Source organism: Grammomys surdaster, unplaced genomic scaffold (assembly GCF_004785775.1).
Source record: "Grammomys surdaster isolate TR1022 unplaced genomic scaffold, NIH_TR_1.0 125156, whole genome shotgun sequence".
Lineage (NCBI taxonomy): Eukaryota > Metazoa > Chordata > Mammalia > Rodentia > Muridae > Grammomys > Grammomys surdaster.
The window spans coordinates 417025-441160 of record NW_021620050.1 but is presented as its reverse complement, the minus strand read 5'-3'; the positions used below and the strand labels follow the sequence as shown (position 1 = coordinate 441160).

The 24136-nt window shown below is 47.0% G+C and overlaps 1 protein-coding gene across 2 annotated transcripts in view; it reads left to right on the top strand.

Annotated features, from left to right (window-relative positions):
• Positions 1-24136, top strand: part of Notch2 (notch receptor 2) — a 162870-nt gene that overhangs the window by 96967 nt on the left and 41767 nt on the right. For both annotated transcript variants that reach the window (XM_028785178.1, XM_028785177.1), the window contains 6 exons: positions 2474-2596; positions 18995-19228; positions 20355-20510; positions 21118-21306; positions 22433-22546; positions 23229-23342. In XM_028785178.1, coding sequence (XP_028641011.1) covers positions 2474-2596; positions 18995-19228; positions 20355-20510; positions 21118-21306; positions 22433-22546; positions 23229-23342 — 930 coding nt within the window. The remainder of the gene's footprint in view (positions 1-2473; positions 2597-18994; positions 19229-20354; positions 20511-21117; positions 21307-22432; positions 22547-23228; positions 23343-24136) is intronic.

The following is a 24136-nucleotide window of genomic DNA, read 5'->3' as shown; positions in this document are numbered from 1 at the left end:
CTCTATTTACCTACTGAGGACATTTTATATAGAGGAAAACACATACTGTGTGGGCAGTCTGGCCCTATTCACTCAGTGTGACTTTGATGCTCTGCAGCAGAGTAGAAGGCATTGGCTCACCTTACCTTTTCTTGCTGCCTCGTAGTCTATCCCACAGTCTTGCCATCGTGTATTTCTCAGGTGGGTGACATTTTGACTCCATGTTCTGTTCTGTGGGTCTCTACCTGGGAGCCAGTGTAAGTGTGTCACCTTCAACAGTGACCTGGGCGCTCCCACACCAAATTATTAATCAAGAGAATGCCCCGCAGACATGGTTACATGCCAGTCTCATGGAAGCATCTTCTCAATTAAGAGTCCTAGTCCTATATATAGCTCTAGCTTGTGTCAAATTGACAAAAAGTCCAACCAAGACTGTGACCTTCAGAAGTTCCTTAGTATCAGCAGGCTACACAAGTTCCGGTAGTGGTAGGCCAGCTCTTGCCCACCATTAAAAGCCTAACCTGAACCTTGCTGAAAAATGGCTTCAGGACGATCATCAACTCAGGAATGTGGCCATAGGCTCTCATTTCCAACTGCTGCCTGGCAGAGATGCAGTCAGAAGCCTCCCTTTATCATTACGTAGGGATGTGCTTTAGCAGTTCTGCATCTTCCTGTGCACTGGTCCACGTGTAAGACTTTCATGTAATAGACAGAAACAGAAGTCATTTGATAATTTTTAAAAATGTAAGTATATACTTCCACAGCTTTTCATTATTTCTATGTTCTATAAAGTGATTTCTGGGTCTGTCTTCTTGATTTAAACTCATTTACGTGACTGTCATATAGTCTGATAACCAGTCATGGTTCAGCACAGCAAGTCAGATGTAGAGTCCATAGTAGCTAGTGCTAAAGGAAAGAACAGAGCAAGGCTTGATTGAAGTCTGTACCCCAAAAGCAGGGCTTCTGCCTATCACTCTGTGGTACCCCAGGATCTAGTGTAAAACACAGTGAGTGTTTGGAATGAGAAAAGCTGTAAGAGATATTTTGGGAAATCCAAATGTTCTGTCACACAGTACTTTGAGTTTGTACTCACTGGCTACCCTGCTTAGAGCTGATAAGGCTTCTCTTCATTAGTTCAGAGGTTTCGTCACACAAGGAAGGAGAGACGCTCAGAGACAATGACTGAGAACCACCTGCAGGCAGTTGGGGTGAGGCATAGTATGCTAGAGTTGCGAACGTGGAAGCCAAGCAGTGTGGCCTTCCTATGGAGAGGAGCAGGAAGTTTGGAACACTGGCAGTTTTAGTCACTACCAATGCCACCTCTCCCAAAGCCTGTGTTACCGTGGAGGACTTTATTCCCAAGGTGGCACTTACCAGTCCAGAAAGGCAGGCTGGGCAGGTGGGTTCAGACTCCTTACCGACTGACTGCCGCTGACTCAGCGTGGGTAATGCTGTGCACTGAACAGCTTCAGGTGGGGACGCTGTGACTCAGCTGTGCCCCTCCTACCTCAAGTTCATTGTCTCTCCTGTGTCCTCCCACCCACTGAGTTTTGGAATCCTCTGACCTATTGCCCAAGGAGAGAGAGAGAGACTTAAATCTTGTTGTTACAACTCTGTATTCTCCTCCAATTCATTTGTTCACTAAAATATTTTTTGAGTTAGTTATTTAAGTCCTTACAGTATTTTCATTCCTTTTTAAAACCAGCATGTGAAAACATGGGTTCCTTTTTTTTTTTCATTTGATTGATCTCCTCTACTATGTACCCCAACCCACCTCCCGTATGTGTCTCTGACTGGCTTTCCCTGCATTCCCCCAACTTGCCTCCCCTGCATATTCCCCAGCCTGCTGTCCCTCTTCACTTGTATCCTTTAGCTCCAGTGCTCCTCCTTTGGCTCCAGTGCTCCCCCTTAGGTCCAGTGCTCCTCCTTTAGCTTCAGTGCTCCTCTTTTCCCTTCACAGAAATGTCCAGTTTCTATCTCTCCCTCTCTTTCTTCCCCCACTTCCCTCTCATTCCCAGCTTCCTCTCGCTTCCCTCCAATCTCTCTCTGTCCTTTTTTTTTGTGGGCCTGGGGCCTGTGTCCCCTAGATAGGCACTCTACCATCAAGCTGTGTGTGCAGCCCCAAAGACTGAATTACTTAATCATTGATTGATCGAGCTGTTCTTTTTAGGAATCTAGAAAGGAGCTGCGGAAAATCCAATGCCCTGGTGTTTGGAACCAGTTAGTGGTTGTCCAAGTATACAGTTGTCTTCTCTGATTTTAGTCCACAGAAATAAGTATGGGGTACCTGTGAATGCAGGAAGCATAACGAGTCATTTTCATTGTCTAGCTGTGCTTAAGGCCAAGGAGTAGAGGACTGGGTACTTCTTGTGCAGCAGCTGCTGGGGTGTGTACTGAAATTGTGAAGCAGGTCTGTCCTGTGACCATGTCCTGCTAGTGACAGCAGAACACTGTGCTGTCAGATTCTCATTGCCTTTTGTTCTTCTCTGACCAGGTTTTGAAGGAAGCACCTGTGAGCGGAATATTGACGACTGCCCTAACCACAAGTGTCAGAATGGAGGGGTTTGTGTGGATGGCGTCAATACTTACAACTGCCGCTGCCCCCCTCAGTGGACCGGTAGGTGCAGGTCACTTGGCAGGCGAAACTCTTAGCAAAGTGGGTATCGTGTTCATGTTACCACAGGGTGCTTAGCTGTCAGAGTGAGTGGAGCCTGGCACTCACTCTGATGACGGAGTGATGGTGAGTGATGGAGTGGTGGGGCTCTCCCATGATTCTCTGAAGTGTATGTTCACAGGCACCACTGGGCAAGAGCTCTGAGCTCAGAGTTGGGACAAGCACTGTTCTGGGTTGGAGAGCAGAATTTAGCATCTGTCGAAAATGTGGTCTGGACACAGAACATGCTCAATAGGTATTTTGTTGTTGTTGTTGTTGTTGTTGTTGTTTTTGTTTTGGTTTTTCGAGACAGGGTTTCTCTGTGTAGCCCTGGCTGTCCTGGAACTTGCTCTGTAGACCAGGCTGGCCTCAAACTCAGAAATCCACCAGCCTCTGCCTCCAAAGTGCTGGGATTAAAGGCATGCGCCACCACTCTCATGCCCGGCTCTCAATAGATATTTAAGAGAGGAAAAAAACTCATACTTTAATGCACAACAAACTGTGCATACCGTAAGAACCCAGAGCCTATGGTTTATCTTGGACAGACTTCTGTCCTATCTCATTGCCGGGGCAGTGGGCAGGGACTCTCAGCGACATCATTTCTACTATGTCTTCTTCCTTTTTTGTATGTATCCGTTTTGCACAGTGATTTTAAAGTGTTTTCCTACAACTGACATGAGTAGATCAGTTTTGCTTAAATCTGCAGCCTTTTTGAAGTTTCTTGTATTCCTTAGGGTTGTAACCCATTTTTTGAAAGGTGAGTGATCTTATGCAGACATTTGTCTTTAGATTCTGTTCATGTTGACCTGTTTATCTGTGACTGATGTAGAGATAAGTAGAAACTGGTTAATAGATGAAGAGCTGAATGAAGAGTCTTTAAAATATTAATTACGTCCAGCATGGTGGTGCATACTTTTAATCCCAGCACTTTGGGCCAGAGGTAGAAATCTTTGTGAGTTTGAGCCAGCTGGTCTATGAAGCGTGTTCCAGGGCATCCAGAACTATGCAGTGGGACTCAGTCCTGTCCTGGCCATCACATTTCTATGTATTTGTGTACACGAACTTGTGTGTGTGCGTGTGCGTGTGCGTGTGTGTGTGTAGGGGGGAGTGCATATGCCATAGCATCATCTGGAGGTCAGAGGACACATCCCAGTTGTGTCTTTATACTCTCTTTCCATCATATAGGTCCTGGGGATTGAACTCTGAACATTAGGCTTGTGTAACAGGAGCCTTTCTTCGTTGCAAGATCTCAATGGTCTAAACTGACCGCGTTTTGAGAGAAGTTGATTGGCTTAATGCAGAAGAGGGAGGAGTGAGAAACCTGATCTCCTGCCGGAAGCAGCCAGGGCTCTGGGTCTCTGAACTGCTTTCCCTTATCTGAAATATATAATTATTTAGAGTGCATCAGTACTATAGACCATGGATAAGAAAGTCTAAAGAGGATTTAAAACTTAGTGGTGTGATTGTTTTCTGGAAGAGCCCGTAATTCTACTTCTAATCCCTGTTCTTTTCAGCTCTTTCCCACAGGTCTAGAGTTGGGCTTATGCAGTTTTTTCACAATGTCCCGTTCCTGGGACATCACTCCTAACACCCCTGTCAGGTTTTCTTCCCTCTAGCTTTTACCATTCCTATAGCAGATTTTTCAGAAACCATTTTCTCTTCCATCTTTAAAACTGTCAGGAAGTTAATTATGTGAGAAATAGTCACTGCTAATATTGGACCCTGTCTTTCTGAAGATGTCGTGTACAGGGTTGGGATGAATGCTTGTTGACCTTGGCTCTGTTCTAACCTCTGTCCATGGGCATTAGGCTCCTGTTGACAGGGCTCAGTAACTGGCATTGTAACTTCATAACTGACTCTTCCCCTGATGCTGCCTGCTCTAACCTTGGTTCTGGAAGTGCCATGTTAGGGAAGGATTCTCCGAGAATCATGTTTAACACCGGTGTCCATTGAGTGCCTTCCTGCAATGGCAATCTTCTCTTCAGAATGTCATTCTCTAGGTTCCTTGTGCCTGTAGAAAGGGCAGCGGAGGTAATGGGGAAGTTTCCTCAGGCAGTGTTTATTTCTTCTGATCACTGTTATTCAATGACCCTCAGCCTCTGGTTTGTCTCCTTCACTCACACTTTGATTTCCAACAACAAGGCTGTGTTCATCTTTAAATGAAGTCCAAGCTCTTCCTTGGCTGTGAGAAGTGCCACACCTCGTGTCTGTTAAGTTTCCAGTCTTCTCCATGTGCATCCATCAGCTCTTTTCACCCTAGCAATTCTGCCCAATAGTCCTGTCTGCTGCACACGGGTGTTTCCACATCCGGTCCTCAGCTTTCCTTTCTCAGGTCTCCCCTGTTCCTCTCCCTGCCTGACTCAGGTGCTCTCCTCCCAGGAAGCCTTCTCCGTCTCTGCAGGCTGAGCTCCTGCTCTCCTCGGGCTGCCTTTCACTGTGATGTGTTCCACAGCTATACAGACCTATTAGGTGCTTGCGGTGGTGGAGAGGAGGAGTTGTAGGGATTGAGCCGCTATAACAGACGTTGGTAGCTGCATTTAATGGCTGGCTTCTGCCAATGCTGAGAATACAGAGGTAGTTTTGTTTCCCAGGAGTCCTGTTTTTATTGCCTTTAGAGCTCTGAGCTCTACATAATTGACAGGAATGAGCAGAGCTTCAACTCAGGAGTTAGATGTGTTAGCATCTTAATGTGTTAATTGCATATTTTCTATTAGGGGTCTAACCTATTGAGTATCCTTCTTTTTAGATGATGATGCAAAATGCATACTTAAAAGAATTAAATTATCTGTCCTTAGCTGATATAGCGATTGGGTTCATGTTTTAATCTAGGGTTATTGAGTTTCAAATCTGTGGTCTCTTTTTCTGTATCAAGTGGGCTCTGTGAGGTGCCTTTTATGTTTTTATCTTTTAAGGATAAAGACCACTGAAGTCCCTTTAATGCTCAAAACTTCAGTTTTTAATTTTATTATTTTAGGATTTTGTGATTTGTTTTCCCTTCTTGGGAACTTCACCGGTGATTCTGAGGTTAGAAGTTCACACCGTGTGAAGGGTTCGCTGTCAGTGTGCCGCCTCTCTGCCTGTACCTAAGAGCCTGCTACAACTGTTTATAATTCCCCCATGGCTCCCAGCTGTAGTTGAAGGATGGGCTGCTTGGCCAGCATTTGATAGGCAAGGAGGGTTGTACCGGATTAGTGGGAGACCGCCCTGAGAGAATGGGCAAGGTTATATGGAAGAAGCAACTAGCATGGGTTTGCACTACATGAGGAGTTGGGAGTTTGCACTGCCCTTAGTGAGGACAGCAGGAGCAGGACAGTTTTGCTCTGTAAGTGGCCGAGCAGGAAACTCGGCCCTTCATGGCTCTAGACTTCCAGGTGAACAGAAACGGCTTCCAGCTTGGTTCATCATTGATTTGCAGTGAGGAAAGTTTCTTTTTCTTGGGCTTTGTTTGTGGCCAGTAACACCCACATGTTATGTACTCTTCGGGGTCTTGACGGTCAGTGCTGCAGTAGGTCTTGGAGCCTTTGTGTTTCTTCAGCAGCATCAGTTATGATGAACACTCTGGTGCCGTTTATTGTGGTAACTGCTCGTCCTGTGCCAGGGAGTGTCTGAAATGTGATATGTCTGAATTCAGGTGTATTGTAATTGCCACACAGTTCTTGATTTCTGAGAATGTTGGTATGAAAATGGTAAAATATTCTGTTTGGGAATGTTTAGAGATTAAGTTACAATTTTTTAGTTATATTGAGTTTAAGAAAATATGCCAAGGGTTAATTTCACTTTTTTTTTCCCAGTGGCTCTTTGGAGTTTTAGAATCACACATGTGCCTCTCTGTGTGTCTTTCTTTGTGTGAGACATGCTGCTGCAACTTCAGAGGCCGTGCTGCTGTTGGCTCCTCTGCTTGGGCGCAGAGCAACTCAGCCTCTGGGTACTCCATCGTGAGCATGCCAGCCTTGCTCTAACCTTGTTTGGTGATAGCTCCTCCCCAGGGGATGAGTGGAGCTGTTGTAGCTCAGTACAGAGCTTTTCCCCTTCAGTCACTAGTGAGGTTTTTTCCAAATCTAAAAGCCTCCAGGACTAGCCAGCTCTGCTCAGGTGTGCTGGAGGGAGGCTGACTCAATCCTGATGGAGAAAGTGAATATGCAGATGTTCCTTAGGTGGTGCAGCGAGGGCTGGTGCTGGCTTGGCTCTATTATGCTGCTATTGGCCTCCTGCATCTTATCAGGACAGCTCTGCTCTGCCAAATGTCCATGGAAGGGAAGGACTTTTAAAAGCCCCAAATTTATTAGGGCAGCGTAGATTAATGTTTTGTCTACGTAGATGGTTATTTGAATTTTCTTAAAGGTTCATTTCCTTCAGGATTAAAGTTGACTCTAAGCTCAACTCACAAATTCCTCTGTGTGGCTGCTTTTGGTTTTGGGTTCATTCCCAGGGCAGATGTGATTGATTTTTCTGCTCTCATTATTAATCCAGAAATGTAATTTCAGCTCGGCCTTGGAATAGTGCTTTGGGACCCGAAGCAGAGGCAAACAATGAAAGTTAGGTAGATTTGAGTCAAATAAAACGGACCACATCTTCTCTTCGCTCCCCTTTATAATAAATGCAGTGAGCCTTCAGAGTGGGTTATGATTACTCTTGCTCTGGTTTCAAAAAGAACATCTGGCCTGAATTTATGAGTGCTTGTGCCAGAGGTCACAAGCCATGAGCTTGGGCCATGAGCTCCAGGGTTTGGGAACAGAGTCTGTGTGCTGATGTTTGGATGCTGAATGCTGAATGGGGTGGTTATGCTTTGGTCCAGCCTCTGATTGGTGAGTTGACCTGGAAGCGCTGCACCCCCCTTTGTGTGTGTGTGTGTGTGTGTGTGTGTGTGTGTGTATAAGACTATAGGGATGGAGTGGGAACTAATCATATCTTAGGCTAAGATACTCTGTATGAGTAGATGGGAAAACACTCCTCACATTTCAACTTCTTTGTCGTCCACCAATTGTTAGAACTTGGTCTCCAGCCCACCTTCTGCTGCCTTCCCACTCGCAGTTTTGGTTTCCTGTCAGTTGGACAGATCACCCCGGTGATCACCTGAAGCATCCATATCCTAGAGGCCCCCTTCAAGCTGATAGGAGGCCATGTGGGTGGAAACAGCTGTGAAGGCACAGGCTAGGACAGGAAGGCCTCCCACCGCTTGGGTCCTTATTCATATCTAGACTGGGCCTCACTGTAGTGCAGTGTGGTCTAGGTTGTTAAGCCCCTATGGAATGACAGTGAGGATGCTCAGGAGCAGACACCTACTGAACAGGGCACTCTGAGAGTCTATAAAGAGCACAAAGTAAAGACAATTCCTACCTTGTAAGCTTTGTCAAAAGAAGGAGAAACCCTACATGTAACCACAATAAGAGATAGAAAACATGAATGAGACAGATTCAGAAAGAGGTGTGATGTGGGTTAGAGTTAACATACCCAGTGAGGACTGAGAAAGCAAACCTATGCTCTGACTCTCATAGGACAGTGTGGGGCTCGTGGCAGAGAGAGGAAAGTAGGGTAGAGATGATGTTGACTTTGAAGTAAGTTTTCAGAAAACATTAGCAGGAAGCCAGAGTAGGGGAATAGAGGCAGATAGAGGGAGATAGAGGTAGGCAGAGGCAGGCCTAGAGCCTCAGATCTGGGGTCCTTTTGTTTTGTTTTGGTTTTTTGGTGGGGCAGTGAGTTTCTGTGAGGATCTGTTAAGTTTCTGTGGCAAGCTATATCCAGTGAGGAAAAGAAGACTGAAGCCTTAACTGTGACAAGCATTCACATTGAAGAAATGGAGGAGGAAGTTGATGCAGAAAAGGAAGCTAAGAAAGGAAGAGGGAAGAGACTGGAAGGGAGCTTTGTCTAAGGCAACCACTGAATCACAGGCTATCCCACGAGAAGACTTCACTGCTTGTCCCTGCCGGCCTCTGCTGTAGCCTCTGTGGTGCTCTGTCTGCTCCCCTGGCTCATAGGTTCAGCTGACCTGGTAGATTGCTGGTCCTATAGTATGTAGCACACCTGGGACCATTTTTACTAAGTGATAGCTCCTGGATGAATAATAGCTAGGAGAGTTAAGAATGATAAGATCAGATTCCTTTTTTTTTTAAATGGTATGATGTATCTTGCATGTGGCCATGTGCACATGAGTGTATGTGCACGTGAGGGCAGTTGCCTACAGAGTCCAGGGGTATATGTTACTCATGTTGCTGGAGCTACAGGTGGTGTGAGCCGCCTGATGTGGGTGCTGGGACTTGAACTCGGGTGCTCTGGAAGAGCTCTGGAAGTGCTCTGGTGTGAGCTTAACAACTGCTGTCTCTCCAGCCCCCATCACGTGCATTCCTTACGTGACTGAATGATAGTCTGTGATGTGCACATACCACATTTTTGTATGCACTGTCAGTTGATAGAAACTTCTGTTGTCTCTGTCTCTTGACTGTTGTGAACAGTACTTAAGTAAACATGGAAACAGATGTCTCCATGATATACTGGTTTCATTTCCCCACATGGGATTGCTGGATCACATGGTAGTTCCATTTTTTTTAATTGTTATGTGCATGGGTGATTTGCTTGTATGTATGTATATGTTCCATGTGCATGCAGTGCCCATGGAGGCCAAAAGAAAGCATTGGACATCTTGGAACTCGAGTTACAGGTGGTTGTGAGTCGCCATGTGGATGCATTTGAACCCAGTTCCTCTGGAAGAACAGCCAGTGCTCTTAAGTGCTGAGCTATCTCTCTAGCCCGTTTTGTTTTCAAACTGTGAGTAGCTTCCATACTGATAGGCATTCCTATCAACAGGGTGCAGGAGTCCCACTTTTCCCTTATCTTCACATGCTAGTCAGCGTTTGCTATTGGGTGTCTTTTTGATAGAGCAGCTCTTGCAGGGGTGAGAGTGTCCCCTGGCTCTGATTGGCCTTTCCTGTCCTCTGTGGGTTTTCCATTTGTAATCTGGGTTTTAAAAATTCCCTTTATAGTATAGTTAGGGCTTTTGAAATCTTAGTGCATCTTCTTAATGTCTTGGGCTGTGAGTACAACTTTGGTGCAACTAGTCAGTTATACTCCAGCCATCTCATGCACGTGGCTTCTTCATCTTGGCTGAGTTTTCAGTCAGTTAAGTAACTGTGAGTGATGTGACGTTTTCAGTGGTGCACTCTGGGAGCCACTGGGAGCTGGAGGCTCTTGGCTCAGTTGTCTTCATGTACAAAAGCATTTTGCTGGTATAGAATTCTTGGGTCTCCAATTTAAGCTGAGATTTTAGGCATGCCTCCTTTGCTTCTGGTGATGAGTCCTGGGTGGGGTGTAGCATCAGACACCTGTTTCTTCCTCTCTGATGGTCAGCATTGCTGTCCTCGCTGTTTTCTTTGCAAAATCTTAAAGCTCATCCTTCCTCCCACAGAGCACAGCTCCTCTATCTCCCTTGCTATTTCAGCCTGCCTTCCTTTTCCTTTGCATCTTATGAGAACATCTCAAACTTTCCCCGTAAAACCCCAGTTTATGGTTTCTTGTCTTCTGTTCTGCCTTTCACAGCCTCTGACCCTGAGTTTTATTTGCAGTGCATTCTTGTTTTCTTGTGACACACAATTATCTTCATCCTTCCTGTCTTTGCTGCTTCTCAGCCCCTTACACTGACCATGCTGTTCTGTGTTGTTTTAGAACCCAAGTTCGTCAGTGTCTTGTGAACCGAGAACCAGTTCTTTCTCAGTGTACTAGTTCCTGGCAATGAGTATTTTTACAGTGTGCTCTTTATCTAATCGTATGTGGCACACATCCATACTTTATATTGCAGAACCTTTTACTAGCCCCATGTTGGAGTTTTCCATACTACTCATTCTACACAGAGTAACTGCTTGTCTGTAAATAGAGAAATTCTGGGCTGTTTGGATCTCCTCACCCTCAAGCTCCCTGTGAGGTGAGAGCTCTCCTGTGTCAATTGGCTTAGAAGCGAGGAGCCTAAAGAAGAGGGGTTGGAGCCAACGCAGGGGCCTTCCAGCCGGGAGATTGAAGCTTGGCACCACCTTCCTCTCTGGAGAAGCCTCTGTGCCAGGGGATAGCTTCCTGAATGCCAGCTCTGGCTCAGCTCTCCACAGAGGCCGAGCCCGGCTGTGCTTTGGTGCTGTTGCATCCGGAGTTTGCCCCAGATGCACCGTAGACTCTCTTGTTGCTATAGTGGCCACAGTGGCCTGCAACTCCTCTGTGCTTTAAATTGCTGTTGACCTAGAGGGGTGAGGTAGAGTTCAGACCATTCTTCCTGTAGCCGGGCAGGCTTTCTGAAACACAAATCGGATGTGCTGTTTCTTTGCTAAATGTTTCGGTGGAGAGTCCTTGTTTTCAGATGGAGTTGCGGAGTGCTGCACAGAACCTGCCCTCGCTGTGTCTCCCCACTACCCATGCACGCCTTGTAATTCCGCTGCACCCCTTCCTTTTCATTGCTTCCAATGAGCCATGCTCCCTTTCCATTCAAATCTGTGCACACCACGTCATTCTGCCAAAGTGTTCTCCACTCCTTCCTTCACTCACACGTATACTCGTGGACAACCTGCCCTGCCCATGTCTCTTGGGCCTTCACTTCCCAGTTTTTTTCTCTAGCTTTCTGTTCTCCTGAGGCAACAGATACCCATTAAAATACTTGACACCCTGTATCCTCGTTTGTGTGGGATACCCACTATTTGCCTAAACGTCTACAGGGTAGAAACCAGGGCTGCTTTTTTCATGGATAATCCCAGTACAGATAGTCCAGACATGGCACAGCGTGTGTGTGTGTGTGTGTGTGTGTGTGTGTGTGTGTGTGTGTGTGTGTGTAGTGTTGAGGCAATGAATGAGTAGAGACATTAGATTCTCTGGTGGTTCCTGACGCCATTTCCCCCTGGATTCTTTGTTGAGAACTTTTGTAAATTGAGCTCACCACTTGGAAAGATGATGTTTGGCAATAAATGGAAAGAACTTACAGAGATGTCTGGCACCTAGAAATAATTTAATGCATACATTTTACTGTTGGAGGTCAGTAATTGAGAGACTGGATCGTTCTCCGTGCATCCTTATACAGATGGCAGTGCTCTGAGGAGGACTGACTACAGGAGGCCCTGTCTTGGAAGATGTCTTTAGGGGTGGGGTAGGCCTCAGTTAAGACGAAAATTGTTATCGCAACATGGGTTGCTCTTGGATCTAGTGAGGTAGATTAGGACAGAGGCAAGGAGAACTTGGTTTCACACTGAGATGCTGTTTAGCAAACAGGGCAAGGGACTTGGATGAGGAGTTACTGAACTGTCTGGTGGGTGTAGTTAAGGGCAAGAGGGGACTCTGGAAAATGAACAGAATAGACACCCTCTGATGCTGTTGGAAAAGTAAGGCTCTATTGAGATTATGATAATAAGAGAATACAGATAAATCACTTACTTAATAAATAAACATTCCTGGATATTATTAGCTGGGTTCTGTGCTGAGCTATGGGGATTCAACAATGAGCTAGACAGCTGCCATCATTTCTCTGTACGGTTTATAGTCCTGAAGTAAACAATAGTGAGAAATAATAATCTGACTATGTATAAAATAAATCTGTGGGGAATGCCCTATAGGATTAGTAGATGGTGTGAAGAGGTCTGTTAGTGGGAAAAACTAATTTTGTTTAGGCAGAAAAGGTCTCTGGGGGAAGATGACATTTCAGATGTAGACTGTGTGTAAGAGTTATGTGGGGAGGGTGGGGTAAGAGTGTCCCCAGGTTCAGGGAACCATGTGTCCTGGTGTCAGGGTGAAGGACTGCAGCCACTTTGAGGCATGGACAAAGAAGTGGAGGAGCTGGTGCAGACAACATGGCAAGTGCCAGGATCGGATCCCATCAGAGACGCCATCAGAGGGCTCAGAGACACAGGTGGCTCCATCCATTTATATGTGAAGATTATTCTGGAAGCTCTCTAGAAAAAGGTGTTGGTCGTGATGCAGAAAATGAGGTTTTGAGGAGTTCTAAAGGAGACTGTGGTGTGACGTTAGCTCTGTGAACTTTCCTTCCCCCTCCATACTTTAGCCACTCCCACCCTTCCAGGGATCAGGTGCTTGGGCTTCCACAGGGTGCGTGCACACTGCAGACAACTAGTTCAACCACTGTGAGTCCTCCAGGCCTGTACGGCAGCCTAGCTGTTGCTCTGCTCTTTAACTTGAGAAATAAAGTCTTCATAGAGAGAGTCTGTAGACTAAAGCTGGAGAAATGCTCTCTGTAGCCTGAAGATAGAAACTCTGGAACTCAAGTGCTTAGTGATTGCGAGCTGGAAGGGTGTGTCAGAGGTGACATTGTCTTGAATTTACCATAGAAGGGAAGGGAACAGGGTCAGGGACAGACTTTATGCTTCTTGTGTGGGGATTGTTGTCAAAATGTGCATTGCCTCTTAATGTTCCTCCTGCTGATGTGATGAAGTATTCCCTGCAGACCTTGAAGTTCACAGATAGTGGTAGGCGGGGGAGCATCTTCAGAGTGCAGGGCTCAGCAGGCAGTTCTCTGTTTCCCTGAGTGGCCTCCTTTACCCTCATCTTGTAACTACAAGTGAAAGTGATAGTTTTTGTGTGGTGCCTTGAGAAGCATAGTGAGTTTCCTGAATCCTGGCCTGTTACAGCTGCTAAATGGTGTCTGTGTTTACTGGGCCATTGGCTCATTTGGCTAGAGCATTAAGATGGCCCAACTCCTGCAAAACCAGTAGAGGGCCTTATTTACTAATGGTGGGTTGGTGGTGGTGTCTTCACTCGCAGCACTGCTGAGCTGTCTTCGACTCTCCTGAGCCTCTCAATCCTTCCTGGCCCTCAGTAGTCAGCACAGATTCCTTTCCCATTCTGGAAGTTAACTTCTGTAGCAGTCTGACAGTCCCAACCTTTTAAGTACATATTTCCACTTTGAATTTGTGTTTCCAGTTCTTCTGTAAAGAGCTCTTCTCAGTTGGGCAGGTTAGCTTACTGGCCCTGCACCTCATCTAGAGCATCATCGGATGTGTTGCTGTCTAAAGTCTGTTTTCCCATCAACCCCAAGTGCATCTGGCATACATTCTGAAGTAGATGGTAGATCCAGACCCTCTCCTTGTGAAGCCTGTAGTCTAATGGGAGGAGAGATGAGAGTTGGTGGGATAAAGTTCAGCTTTGCCAGGCGCCAGGACAGATGATTGGAATATCAGCAGTGGCGAGACACCGGGAGATGGGCATGTGGAGATATGGTTGAGTCACAAAGTCTGAGGGATGGTGAGTAGCTAACCCTGTGAATCGGAAGGTGTAGAGAACATAGGCCTTGCAGAGCCCTGCCATAGGAAAAAACCCACCATTTGACGAGCTGTGGGAAGCTGTTGTTGGTCAGAGAAGAGGTCTGAAGAGGAGGACTAGGCTTGTGTGAATGTATGTACTGGGACAAGTGAGAACACTTTCAGTAGCTTCAGCTGGTGGCAGTGTTTAGAGTCTCCACCAGCTGCAGACTGGTGAGTGTGATGGCTCAGACCAGATGGATCTGGGCCTCTTGTGGCTGTGTTAGAAAGACAAGCCCTACTCTTTTCCTCTGCCTGAGGGAGGTGGAGACAGCCTGAGCAACCCATTGCTCTGGTCCCAAGGTTAAGTGGTGGCAGCCTGCAGCATCTCCAAGTGAAAATGACTACGAGGTGATTATTGTCCTCTGAAGACTTGCCTTGCTGAACTCTGCAGTCTACTTGGGGAATTCACAGCGTGGTTTGTGTTGACCCAGATGACAGTGTTGCCAAGACTGGGGCCGGGCAACAACACGAGTCTCCCTTCCCACTGCACGCTTTGATTTGCTAGGTAGCTCATGACTTAGTGTTTCCCCTCTCTTCCTGCTAAGTGTCACTTGTCCTTGTCCCACCTGTTTTCACAAGTGATTAACCTTTACTGCCAATCATGTCTTCTCCCAACTGTTCTTTACCTGTTGCATCAGGTCCAGAGTTCATATTCAGATTTAAAGTCTGAAACCATCTCCAGCCTTTTAAGTCCCCAGTGAGAGTACACTGCATTTATTTGCTATCTTCTGAACCTTTCTGTGTTGTGTCTTCCTTCTGGAGTAAGCCTCCTTCCTCCCAGAGGCAAGCGCTTTGTTGCTGTGGGGAGTGGGAAAAGCCAAATGACCAGAGAGCATACATCCAGTGCTCCGAGTGCCGGAATGTTCCCATCCTAATTTCTCATGACCCTCCGCTCGGCTGCTTTCGCTAGGATGGTCTTTATCTCAGACAGCTGGACCTTCTCCTTTAGACTTTAGGAACTGGGGGCAGGGCCCAAGGCTGAAGCTGGAGCTGAGTGGGAGAGCATTTGCTTAGCATGTGCAAGGTCCTGGGTGCGATCCCCAGTACTGCCACAAAAGGCTGGGAGGAAAGGGACTCAGGTTGGAGTTAGCAGGGCAAAGGTTTTGGTGATAGCACTCACTGAGCTTGGGAAGCTTCCTCGCTGCTGAGCCTCATTCTCTTACTGTGGGCTTCTGCCTGGGTCTTCTCTTGCTCAAAGCAGATGTGGACTTGAAGCATAGTATCCTATGAGATGGCCAGGGGTTGTACATAGTAACCCTCCAGGCTTCCGTTTTCAGCATCTTAGATCACAGAGCTTGGTGATAGAATTGTATGAGGGAGAGGGAAAAAAATATCAGAAAGGAGTCTGGGAGGTTCTTATTCTACAACCTAAGAGAAAAGTGATCTGGTTTGCTAAAAATCACTTCTAAGTTGGTGTGCCCTTAGATGTCTAGATTTCATGTCTAACTAGCAGTAGCAAATGAATAAATATATAGATAGAGTCTCATTGAAGAAGCAGTGGCTGCCCACCCCTCAAGCATATTTCCATTTCAGGCAGTGCTTTGCAGCTGTAAGTTTCCCCTAATCCAGCAGAGTGACTCACGGTCTTGATCTTCACATCCCCCACCATCCCATCTCAGTCCTTCCCCACCCCTCCCTGGCCTGTGCCCTTGGGGAGATGCAGCACGTAGAGCTGTTCTGATTCAGTCCATCGAACTCACACCATGGGTCTGTGTTAAGTTTAGTGAAAGGTGGACCAGTTACAATCCCAGCTTTCCTGCACTCGCTGCCTGCCAGTGACTCCTCTGAGCTTGTTTGTTGTTCAGTTATAAATGACATGGTTTTGGTGACAGCTCACAATGTCTGCTTCATTGTAGACAGTCCAGCTATTACTATCGTTTCCCAGGAGTGTCAGGTTTCTTTTCCAAGGAAATATTATTTTACCTACTTTTTCTTTCTTACTCAGTCTCTCGTATGTTAATACATATAAAATATATTTTTAAACACAGCAGTGTCTCATACCCAGATTTATCTCAGGGCCTCACTAAAGAATGGTGACACGGACCATGCTCGCATTCCACACGTCATCGTGGTTCAGGGGCAGCACAGCTGTGTGTGTTAGTGTAAGTGTAATGCACTAGACTCAGCAGTTATCCCGTTTGCAACAGCTCTTTACCTACTTCGTGGTCCTGTATTTACTTCTCAGCCCCGCCTCAATCCTAATAACACAGCTGTCATTCTTTGAAGTAGCGTTTTTGCTACAAGCATAAGGGAGCACGTGCTCCATACCGAATGACGTCATCTGTCCTGGGGTGGGTGTTTGCACGCTGAGCTCTAACGGCTTCACTCTGTTGCTCTCTCGTTCTCCCTTTTACTCACCTTCTCCTCCCTTCATTCTGTACACCTTCCATCTTTACTCCTCTCCCCTCCCTCCATCACTTCCTCCTTCCCTTCCTTAGTCATTCACTCATTCAGTCTTTCACCACTTTGCTTATTCATTCACTCCATCATTCATTCACTCCATCATTCATTCACCCCATCATTCATTCACTCCATCATTCATTCACTCCATCATTCATTCACTCCATCATTCATTCACCCCGTCATCCATCCATCCATCCATCCATTCATCCATCCATCTATCCATCCATCCATTGATTTTCTCTTTCACTTGTTGGCTCCTTTATTCCCTCCTCTTCTCAATTAGTCTGTCTGGAGTCATTGATACTTTTGGTAACAATCGGTAGAACTTCCTTTCAGATCAAGAAACTTTTGGCTCTTAGATAGGCTGCTCAGAACTGTGTGCTGCTGGGTGGGCTCACAGTTAGCTGACTCAGGGTGACAGGAGCCAGCCATCCAAGTGCCATGACGGTATTATCCTCCACTCTACACTTTCACCTTACCACATTCCCTGCAGAGCAGCTGCCTTAGCCAGTCTGCCCTGTGGCATGGTGTCTTCAGTCCAATAATGGGAAGAGACATAGTGATGTGACTTGGATCTGATGCCCATCCTGCATCCAGCAGCAGGGCTAGATCATGTGTAGTCATAAGTGCTCTCTCAGAGGCCCTGCAAATGGAGCAAAGGGAGGAGCATCCACATCCACCCTGTCAGGTGAGGTACTGACCTACGCTGCAAAGGCACAAGAAGCCCCAGACACATTGTTTGCAGTGAGGCAGCAGGAGAGGAATATGTAACTAAGCAAGTGTGACAGTTATATTGGTTCTATAGTAGGCCGAACCGGGCTTGAAGTGTGGGTGGTCAGACTCATTTAGCACAAGCATGAAGTGAAGATGCCACAGCTGGGCACAGGGGACTTTGGGGAGCTATAGTATTTTTAATTGATTAAAATTAATCTAATAAATTAATAAATTAGCTTTGGAGACAGGGTTTCTCTGTGTAATAGCCTTGGCTGTCTTGGACTTGCCTTGTGGACCAGGCTGCCTGAAACTCACAGAAATCTGCCTGCCTCTGCCTCCCAAGTGGTGGGATTAAAGGTGTGCGCCAACAGGACCAGCTGGCCTTAGTATTTTTAAAATTCAAGCATTCTGTGCTTTTTTTTTCATAAGTAGATTCCTAATCAGAATGCCCCCTTCAATTGATCATTGGGTTATTTATTTATTTATTTATTTATTTACAAAGGGGGAATGAATGACTTTTTGTTTTTCACTTTAGAATTTGTTATGGTTTAGAGAATTTAGATAATTGAATTTTAGTAGTCTTTGAAGCAAAAACTGGTTTTAAAATAGTTCCAAGAAGTCCAGTTTATTAATTTGTTTTATAATCCAGGTGTCCTGAGACTAAACTGCTTTTGTGGATCATGAGCTCCTTGTTGTAAGGAATACAGAACATTCCCTTATTCTGTGCCCAGCATCCCCCGCAGCAGTTCAGTCCCCATGGTAGCTGGCACTCATAGCACATCTGTGGGAGCATATGCCCAGCAGTGGTCCTTCAGTGCTCTGTCATACAGCACAGCACAGTGGGCCTCATTCAGCTCCTGTTGCATTGGGTAGACTGTGCCCCTCGGGATGAGACACTTGGGTGGACTGTGCCCCTCAGAGTGAAACACTTGGGTGGACCATGCCCTTCAGGGTGAGCCACTTGAGTGTACCATGCCCCTTGGGGTAAGCCACTTGGGTGAACTGGGCCCCTTGGGGTGAGACACTTGGGTGAACTGTGCCCCTGGGGTGAGACACTTGGGTGGACTGTGCCCCTGGGGTGAGACACTTGGGTGGACTGTGCCCCTGGGGTGAGACACTTGGGTGGACTGTGCCCTTGGGGTGAGACACTGTGCTCCATTTTCATTCGTCTTGGCTTTTTCTTTCACATCTACACTTAACCGAGGCTTTTGTTTATTCTTGCTCATCTTAACTTTTAAAACCTTATATTTTAAAACCTTTCTATTTTGTGAGAATCAATGAGAGATACCCAGGACCCTTTCCTACCGGTCTTTGTTATGTGAGATGTCTGCGCAGTGTCACAGCCAGGGCATTGACACGGATACCATCCATGTCTCTCCTTGATTTATTCACGTTTAATTACCTGCCTGCCTGCTTTCCTTCCTCCCTCCCTCCTTCCCTCCTTCCCTTCTTCCCTTCTTCCTTCCTTCCATCTTTCCTTTCTTTTTATGTGCATGCTTTGCTTGCATGTATGTCTGTGTACCACAAGTAAGCCCTCAGAGGCCAGAAGAGGGCATCAGATCCCCTGGAACTGGGGTTACACACAGTTGTGAAGCCTCTCTGTGGGTGCTGGGAATCGAACCCTGGTCTCTCACAAGAGTGGCCAGTGAGTGCTCTGAATTGCTGAGCAACCTCCCCAGCCCTGCTTTTCTATTTCTTGGTCCAAGAATTTAGCTAAGACAAGGCACCTACAGAGTTGCCTTTTACTTGGCTAGCTGAGTAAGTTTTCATGTTGTCAGAGCTTTTAGAAAGGCCATTTCTGTTCTGATGAGTGTCATTTGAATAACTCAAGGTCACCTTAAATTTCCTAAGAGGACACAGATTGCTCTGGGTACCATTTACACCGGCCTCAGGCAGCTCAATGAAGGGCTGGTAGAGTGCAAGTCATTTATGACCAAAGGGTCCTGACCCAGCATCCTTCCCCCAAAAGGGCAGTTCTGCACAGAAGATGTGGATGAGTGTCTGCTACAGCCCAATGCTTGTCAGAATGGAGGCACCTGCACCAACCGCAACGGAGGCTACGGCTGCGTGTGCGTGAACGGCTGGAGCGGGGATGACTGCAGCGAGAACATCGATGACTGTGCCTTTGCCTCCTGCACACCAGGGTCCACCTGCATTGACCGTGTGGCCTCCTTCTCCTGCCTGTGTCCGGAGGGAAAGGCAGGTAAGGCCAATAGAACGACCGAGATGGAGGTGGAGGAGGCCGGAGGATGCACACTCTGGCCTTCTCTTCCATATGACACCTGTGTTTTTACAGTCTGAGGGGGAAAATCACACAGGACCATTCTGGAATGCAGTCTGGTAGTGAAGGGCTAGTCATCTTTCCTAGACATTCAGCTCCAGTAGAATTCCTCAAGACTCTGGCCAGAGAAGCACCTCAGAACTCCAGAATAGATGACCAATCCATGGACTCGGAGAGACAGTTTAAATGAAATACCCATTTATTCAGAAGAGGCTGTTTCTGCCTGTGTGCCTCTAGGAGTCTTTTAGGAAGAACTCTTTAGAGGGCACAGGTTACTTTGTTTTTCTGGACAGCATCTAGTTTTAGGAGTAGCCAAGCACTGCAGGCAAACCCATTAGAAGAAGCAAACCCGTGCCTGGCAGTCTTGAGACATCCTTGTCTTTCTGCCTTTCCCAAAGCCACACCTCTAGCTTTGTGGAAGAAGCCTTGGCCAATTGTGGACTGGAAAATCCGGTTCCCACCAGAACTGTGGAGAGCAAGAAGCCTAACAGTAATGCCTCCTCCCTCCTTCACTTCCTCATGCCTGGGCACTTGGCAGGTCCCCACCCCCTCCCCCTGACACCTGATCCAGGAATGTGCTGATGTGATTCCTTGGGAGCTGGAGAATAGACAGGTGATGTTCAGTTCCGAGACTCATAAGATGCCAGTGAGCCCGTGGCATCAGGGAACGTGACATTGGAGAAGCGGGTGCCGGATAAAACACTGGAAGCATACTTACATGAACACTTATCAGAAACTCAGATTTAATTGGACGTCTGCTATTTTTGTTTGCTAATGTTGGTACTCTCCACCGGATATCTCCATTTTCCTGCGTTCCTCCACAAATACACGCCCTGTCCTGAGAGCTCTAGCATAGAGCTCTCGCCTGCGCCCAGGTTGTCAGCAGCGGCTGGGAGCTGTGGCGTGTGCCTAGTGTAGGAGCACATGAACAGAATGTTGCCTCCAGATCTTAATATTAAGTTTGGTTCTCCTGCTTTTTGATGAAGAAAAAGCATTTCTCTAAGAGAGATTTTTTGTGTGTGTGTTCTCTTGCTCTATCCTGAGACAGGTCTCCTGTGTCATCTGGATGATGCCTGTATCAGCAACCCTTGTCACAAGGGGGCGCTGTGTGATACCAACCCCCTGAATGGGCAATACATTTGCACCTGTCCACAGGGCTACAAGGGCGCTGACTGCACTGAAGACGTGGATGAGTGTGCTATGGGTGAGTGCCTTCCGTCTTTTCTGGACTTGGAGGTGTGTCAGCTCAGCAAGTGTTTCAGCAGGAGTCTTTTGTACATTAGCAGATGTTACACCCAAACCTTGATTTCTTTTTCTCGTTCTACACACATAATTTACAATCAACCTTTTCTGAACATGCATTCTGGGAATTAAATGCAATGGCAGGTCTAGACTTGATTCTTAATAGACTCTCCTGAGCTGGGATGATGGCTCAGCTGTTAATTATGTACTATGTTTGCAGAGGATCCAAGTTCAATTCCCAGGACCCACATCACACAGCTCACAATTCCTTGCAACTCCAGCTCCGGGAATATGACCTCATCTTCTGGCCTCAGACATACACATAGCTAAAAGTAAATAGATAAAATTAATATAAAGTTCTACCTCAGTGAGAGTTTAAAAAAACAGCACAAAATTGGAGATCACGCTTGTCATTTCTTCTTATAAATTAATGAATAAACCTGAAAACAGAGTGATCTTGCTTAAAGTGAGGCCCTTGTGTTATAGATTTCAGACTGGTCAGTGTTATCCACATTTGTGGGAACTCTGGCAAGCGCTTGGTCCCGATAACTGGTTCTTACGTATTACAGCCAACAGTAACCCTTGTGAGCATGCAGGAAAGTGTGTGAATACAGATGGTGCCTTCCACTGTGAGTGTCTGAAGGGCTACGCAGGGCCTCGCTGTGAGATGGACATCAACGAGTGTCATTCAGACCCCTGTCAGAACGATGCCACCTGCCTGGATAAGATCGGAGGCTTCACCTGTCTGTGCATGCCAGGTAGGCTGGTCAGTTGTGCTGACAGGACTCACTGACTCCGTGCACTATGCCACCGTGTGGTTCCCCAGCTGATTGAGCAGAATTGAGTCCAGAACACCCCTGCAAGACCCATAATTCAGAGAAAGTAAAAGACAACCGGGGTAGTCAGAGCAAAGCAGACCAAATCAAACAAGACCACCATGTCAAGCTCCAGCTTCACACAGTGGGAAGCCTCAGGAGCCATTTCCCACTAGAAGCCTCTAAACATTGAGTTTCCTGATGCTCTGATGGGTTGCATGGCACATCCCATCTTACTTACAGAATTAGATGTTAGCCACACTTAATGCAGGCACCAGCTGCTTACCCAGAATGAGACCCTAGCTCAGTTGTGTCCTGGGGGGACTGCTCAGTGGACAAAGACAGGATGACGTGACACAGCACAGGTTGCTGTTCTGTTAATAATGGAAGCCAGCACTCTAGCCTCGGAAGGAGCTCCTCCTAATCCTGACCTGCACCTCAACTTGCACCACTTCAGTTGGTCTTAGGATGAGATTGGGGGTTGTCCAGAAAATAGAAGTTGGCCAGAATGTGGGGAGACTTTGTTTACATGCTGTGTCCTGGGGTATACCCTTGCATTGATTACTTTTCTTGTTGCTGTGGTGAGGTACCTGACAGAACCAATTAAAGTCCCACAGGCAAGTCAGTTCATCGTGGCAGAGGAAGACTTGGGGGCAGGGTGTATGGCGGCAACTCCTCATATTTTGGTGGGTTGGGAAGCAGAGATAACAGAAACAAAAGCAAAACTAACTGTTTTCTTAAAGTCCCATTGCTAGTCAACCAGCCAGGCCCGGTCTCTCACAGGTTTCCTCGCCTCCTTACACTGCACCAGCTGGGACCAGGTGTTCAGGCACATGAGCCTGGGAGGGGATTTCACTTCATACCATACCATCCCTGCCCCTTTTCACACTGGCAAAAGTATCTTACGACATCTATGTTTTGTCCACTACAGAGGCTATTCTAGCATATCAAAGACTTTGAAGAACTGCTCATGCTTACAGGGGCTCTAGCTATCTCTGCACATGTGTGCTTTCTTGGCTGGAATGCCCCTTTATTCTGTCTGAACTGCATGTGTGGTCCATTTGTGCAGGTTTCAAAGGTGTGCATTGTGAACTGGAGGTCAATGAGTGCCAGAGCAACCCGTGTGTAAACAACGGGCAGTGTGTGGACAAAGTCAATCGCTTCCAGTGTCTGTGTCCCCCTGGTAAGTGCCCGCCACCTGCCCCTGGGTTCTTCCAAAACACCAAGCCAGCTGACCATGGGCTGGGGGCGGGGGAGTGAATGTGTGTGGGCTGAGCATGAGGAAGTCATTAAAGTGGCTACTTGGGAAGAGACTTTGTGGATGCTGAGGTGGGGAACTGTTTCAGCCAGTGTGTCTTCCAAGTCTTTTGTGGCCTGAAGTCCAAGTCTGTTCTCGAATGGCCTCTGACCTCCCTGTCTGTGTGTATATTTCAGAGTGCTCACACCTCACAGAAGCGTAGGATTTTATTTTTTCCTCGTGAATCATATCCCTAAATCCCAAGCAAGACATTTATTCCATTAAGTCCAGGCCAGCAACATACATCAGATTTTTTCCAAGGTTCTCTGCCTCTGCTGATGTTGAAGGCATGCCAGCCGACTGCCGTGGACAGTGGCTTTTTTACTTACTCTCCAGAGTGAAGATCCTTTTAGTCTGGGGATGCACGCCATCTTTTAATAGTGTTTCAGTTCCTCTTGCTTCCCCTGGAGACAGACCCAAGAATCAGGGGTAGAACCCCAATGCCTGTGACCTCCCAGCTTTGCCTTGGTGACCCCATGACATATGCTGTGCCAGTGATTCAACCCACTGTTTCAGTACAGGAAGATGGGTCAGTCTCTGATATGTATCACCTCGGTGCCTCTTCCAGGCTTCACAGGACCCGTGTGTCAGATCGACATTGATGACTGCTCCAGCACTCCCTGCCTGAACGGGGCCAAGTGCATCGACCACCCGAACGGCTATGAGTGCCAGTGTGCCACGGGTAAGTGCCAGCACACTCCTCGTCCCTTGGAAGTCCCTCTGTCAGCAGGGCGACTGTCTTCCACTAGCTACTCAGTGGCCGAGCATAAAGGGAGCTGCCCTCCCTCTAACAGCCAGGCTCATGCTGGAGCCTTTGCTGGAGACTTCCTGCTGCTCTTACAGGCCCCACCTGCAGCCCCGCCTCATTTTCACCACACAGTAGTTCTGCCCACATGTTCAGCTGGTGTCTGTGTTTATGGAAAGGATTTGAGTAACAGTGAGCTTTCTAGCTGGCTTCCCTGGTTCCTTGGGAAGAGGAGAATTCTAGAAGAAAGCTTCTCCTTTACTGAGGCTCTCTACAGGGCCCGTCTGTGGTCTCCGGAGGCAAACCTTTATGCGGTACAAGTACAGATATCCTTGAGAGTTGGCTGTGACTGACAAGAGAGAGCTCTCTCTAGGAAGGTTTGAACCACCTCATGATTTGATTCTATATTCTGAGAAGCGTTGGTCAAGCTGGTACACATTTCTGGGTCTTAGAACATATTGCTCACTTGGGAGTGGGTTTCATAAGCCAAGTGACTGCATCACACTTGCTGTGCTGAAGCATAGGTTGTCAATGTGGAGAAGGACTCAAATGATTAAAAAAAGAAACTTCTTCCTTTTTTGACTGTTTAAGATAGAAGCCACAGGGATGGCTAGAGAGAGAGCTGGAGCAAGAACACTTGCTGCTCCTGCAGAGGACCTGGGTTTGGTTCCCAGCACCCACATAGCAGCACACAACCACCTGTAACTCCAGTCTCAGGGAATCTGACACTC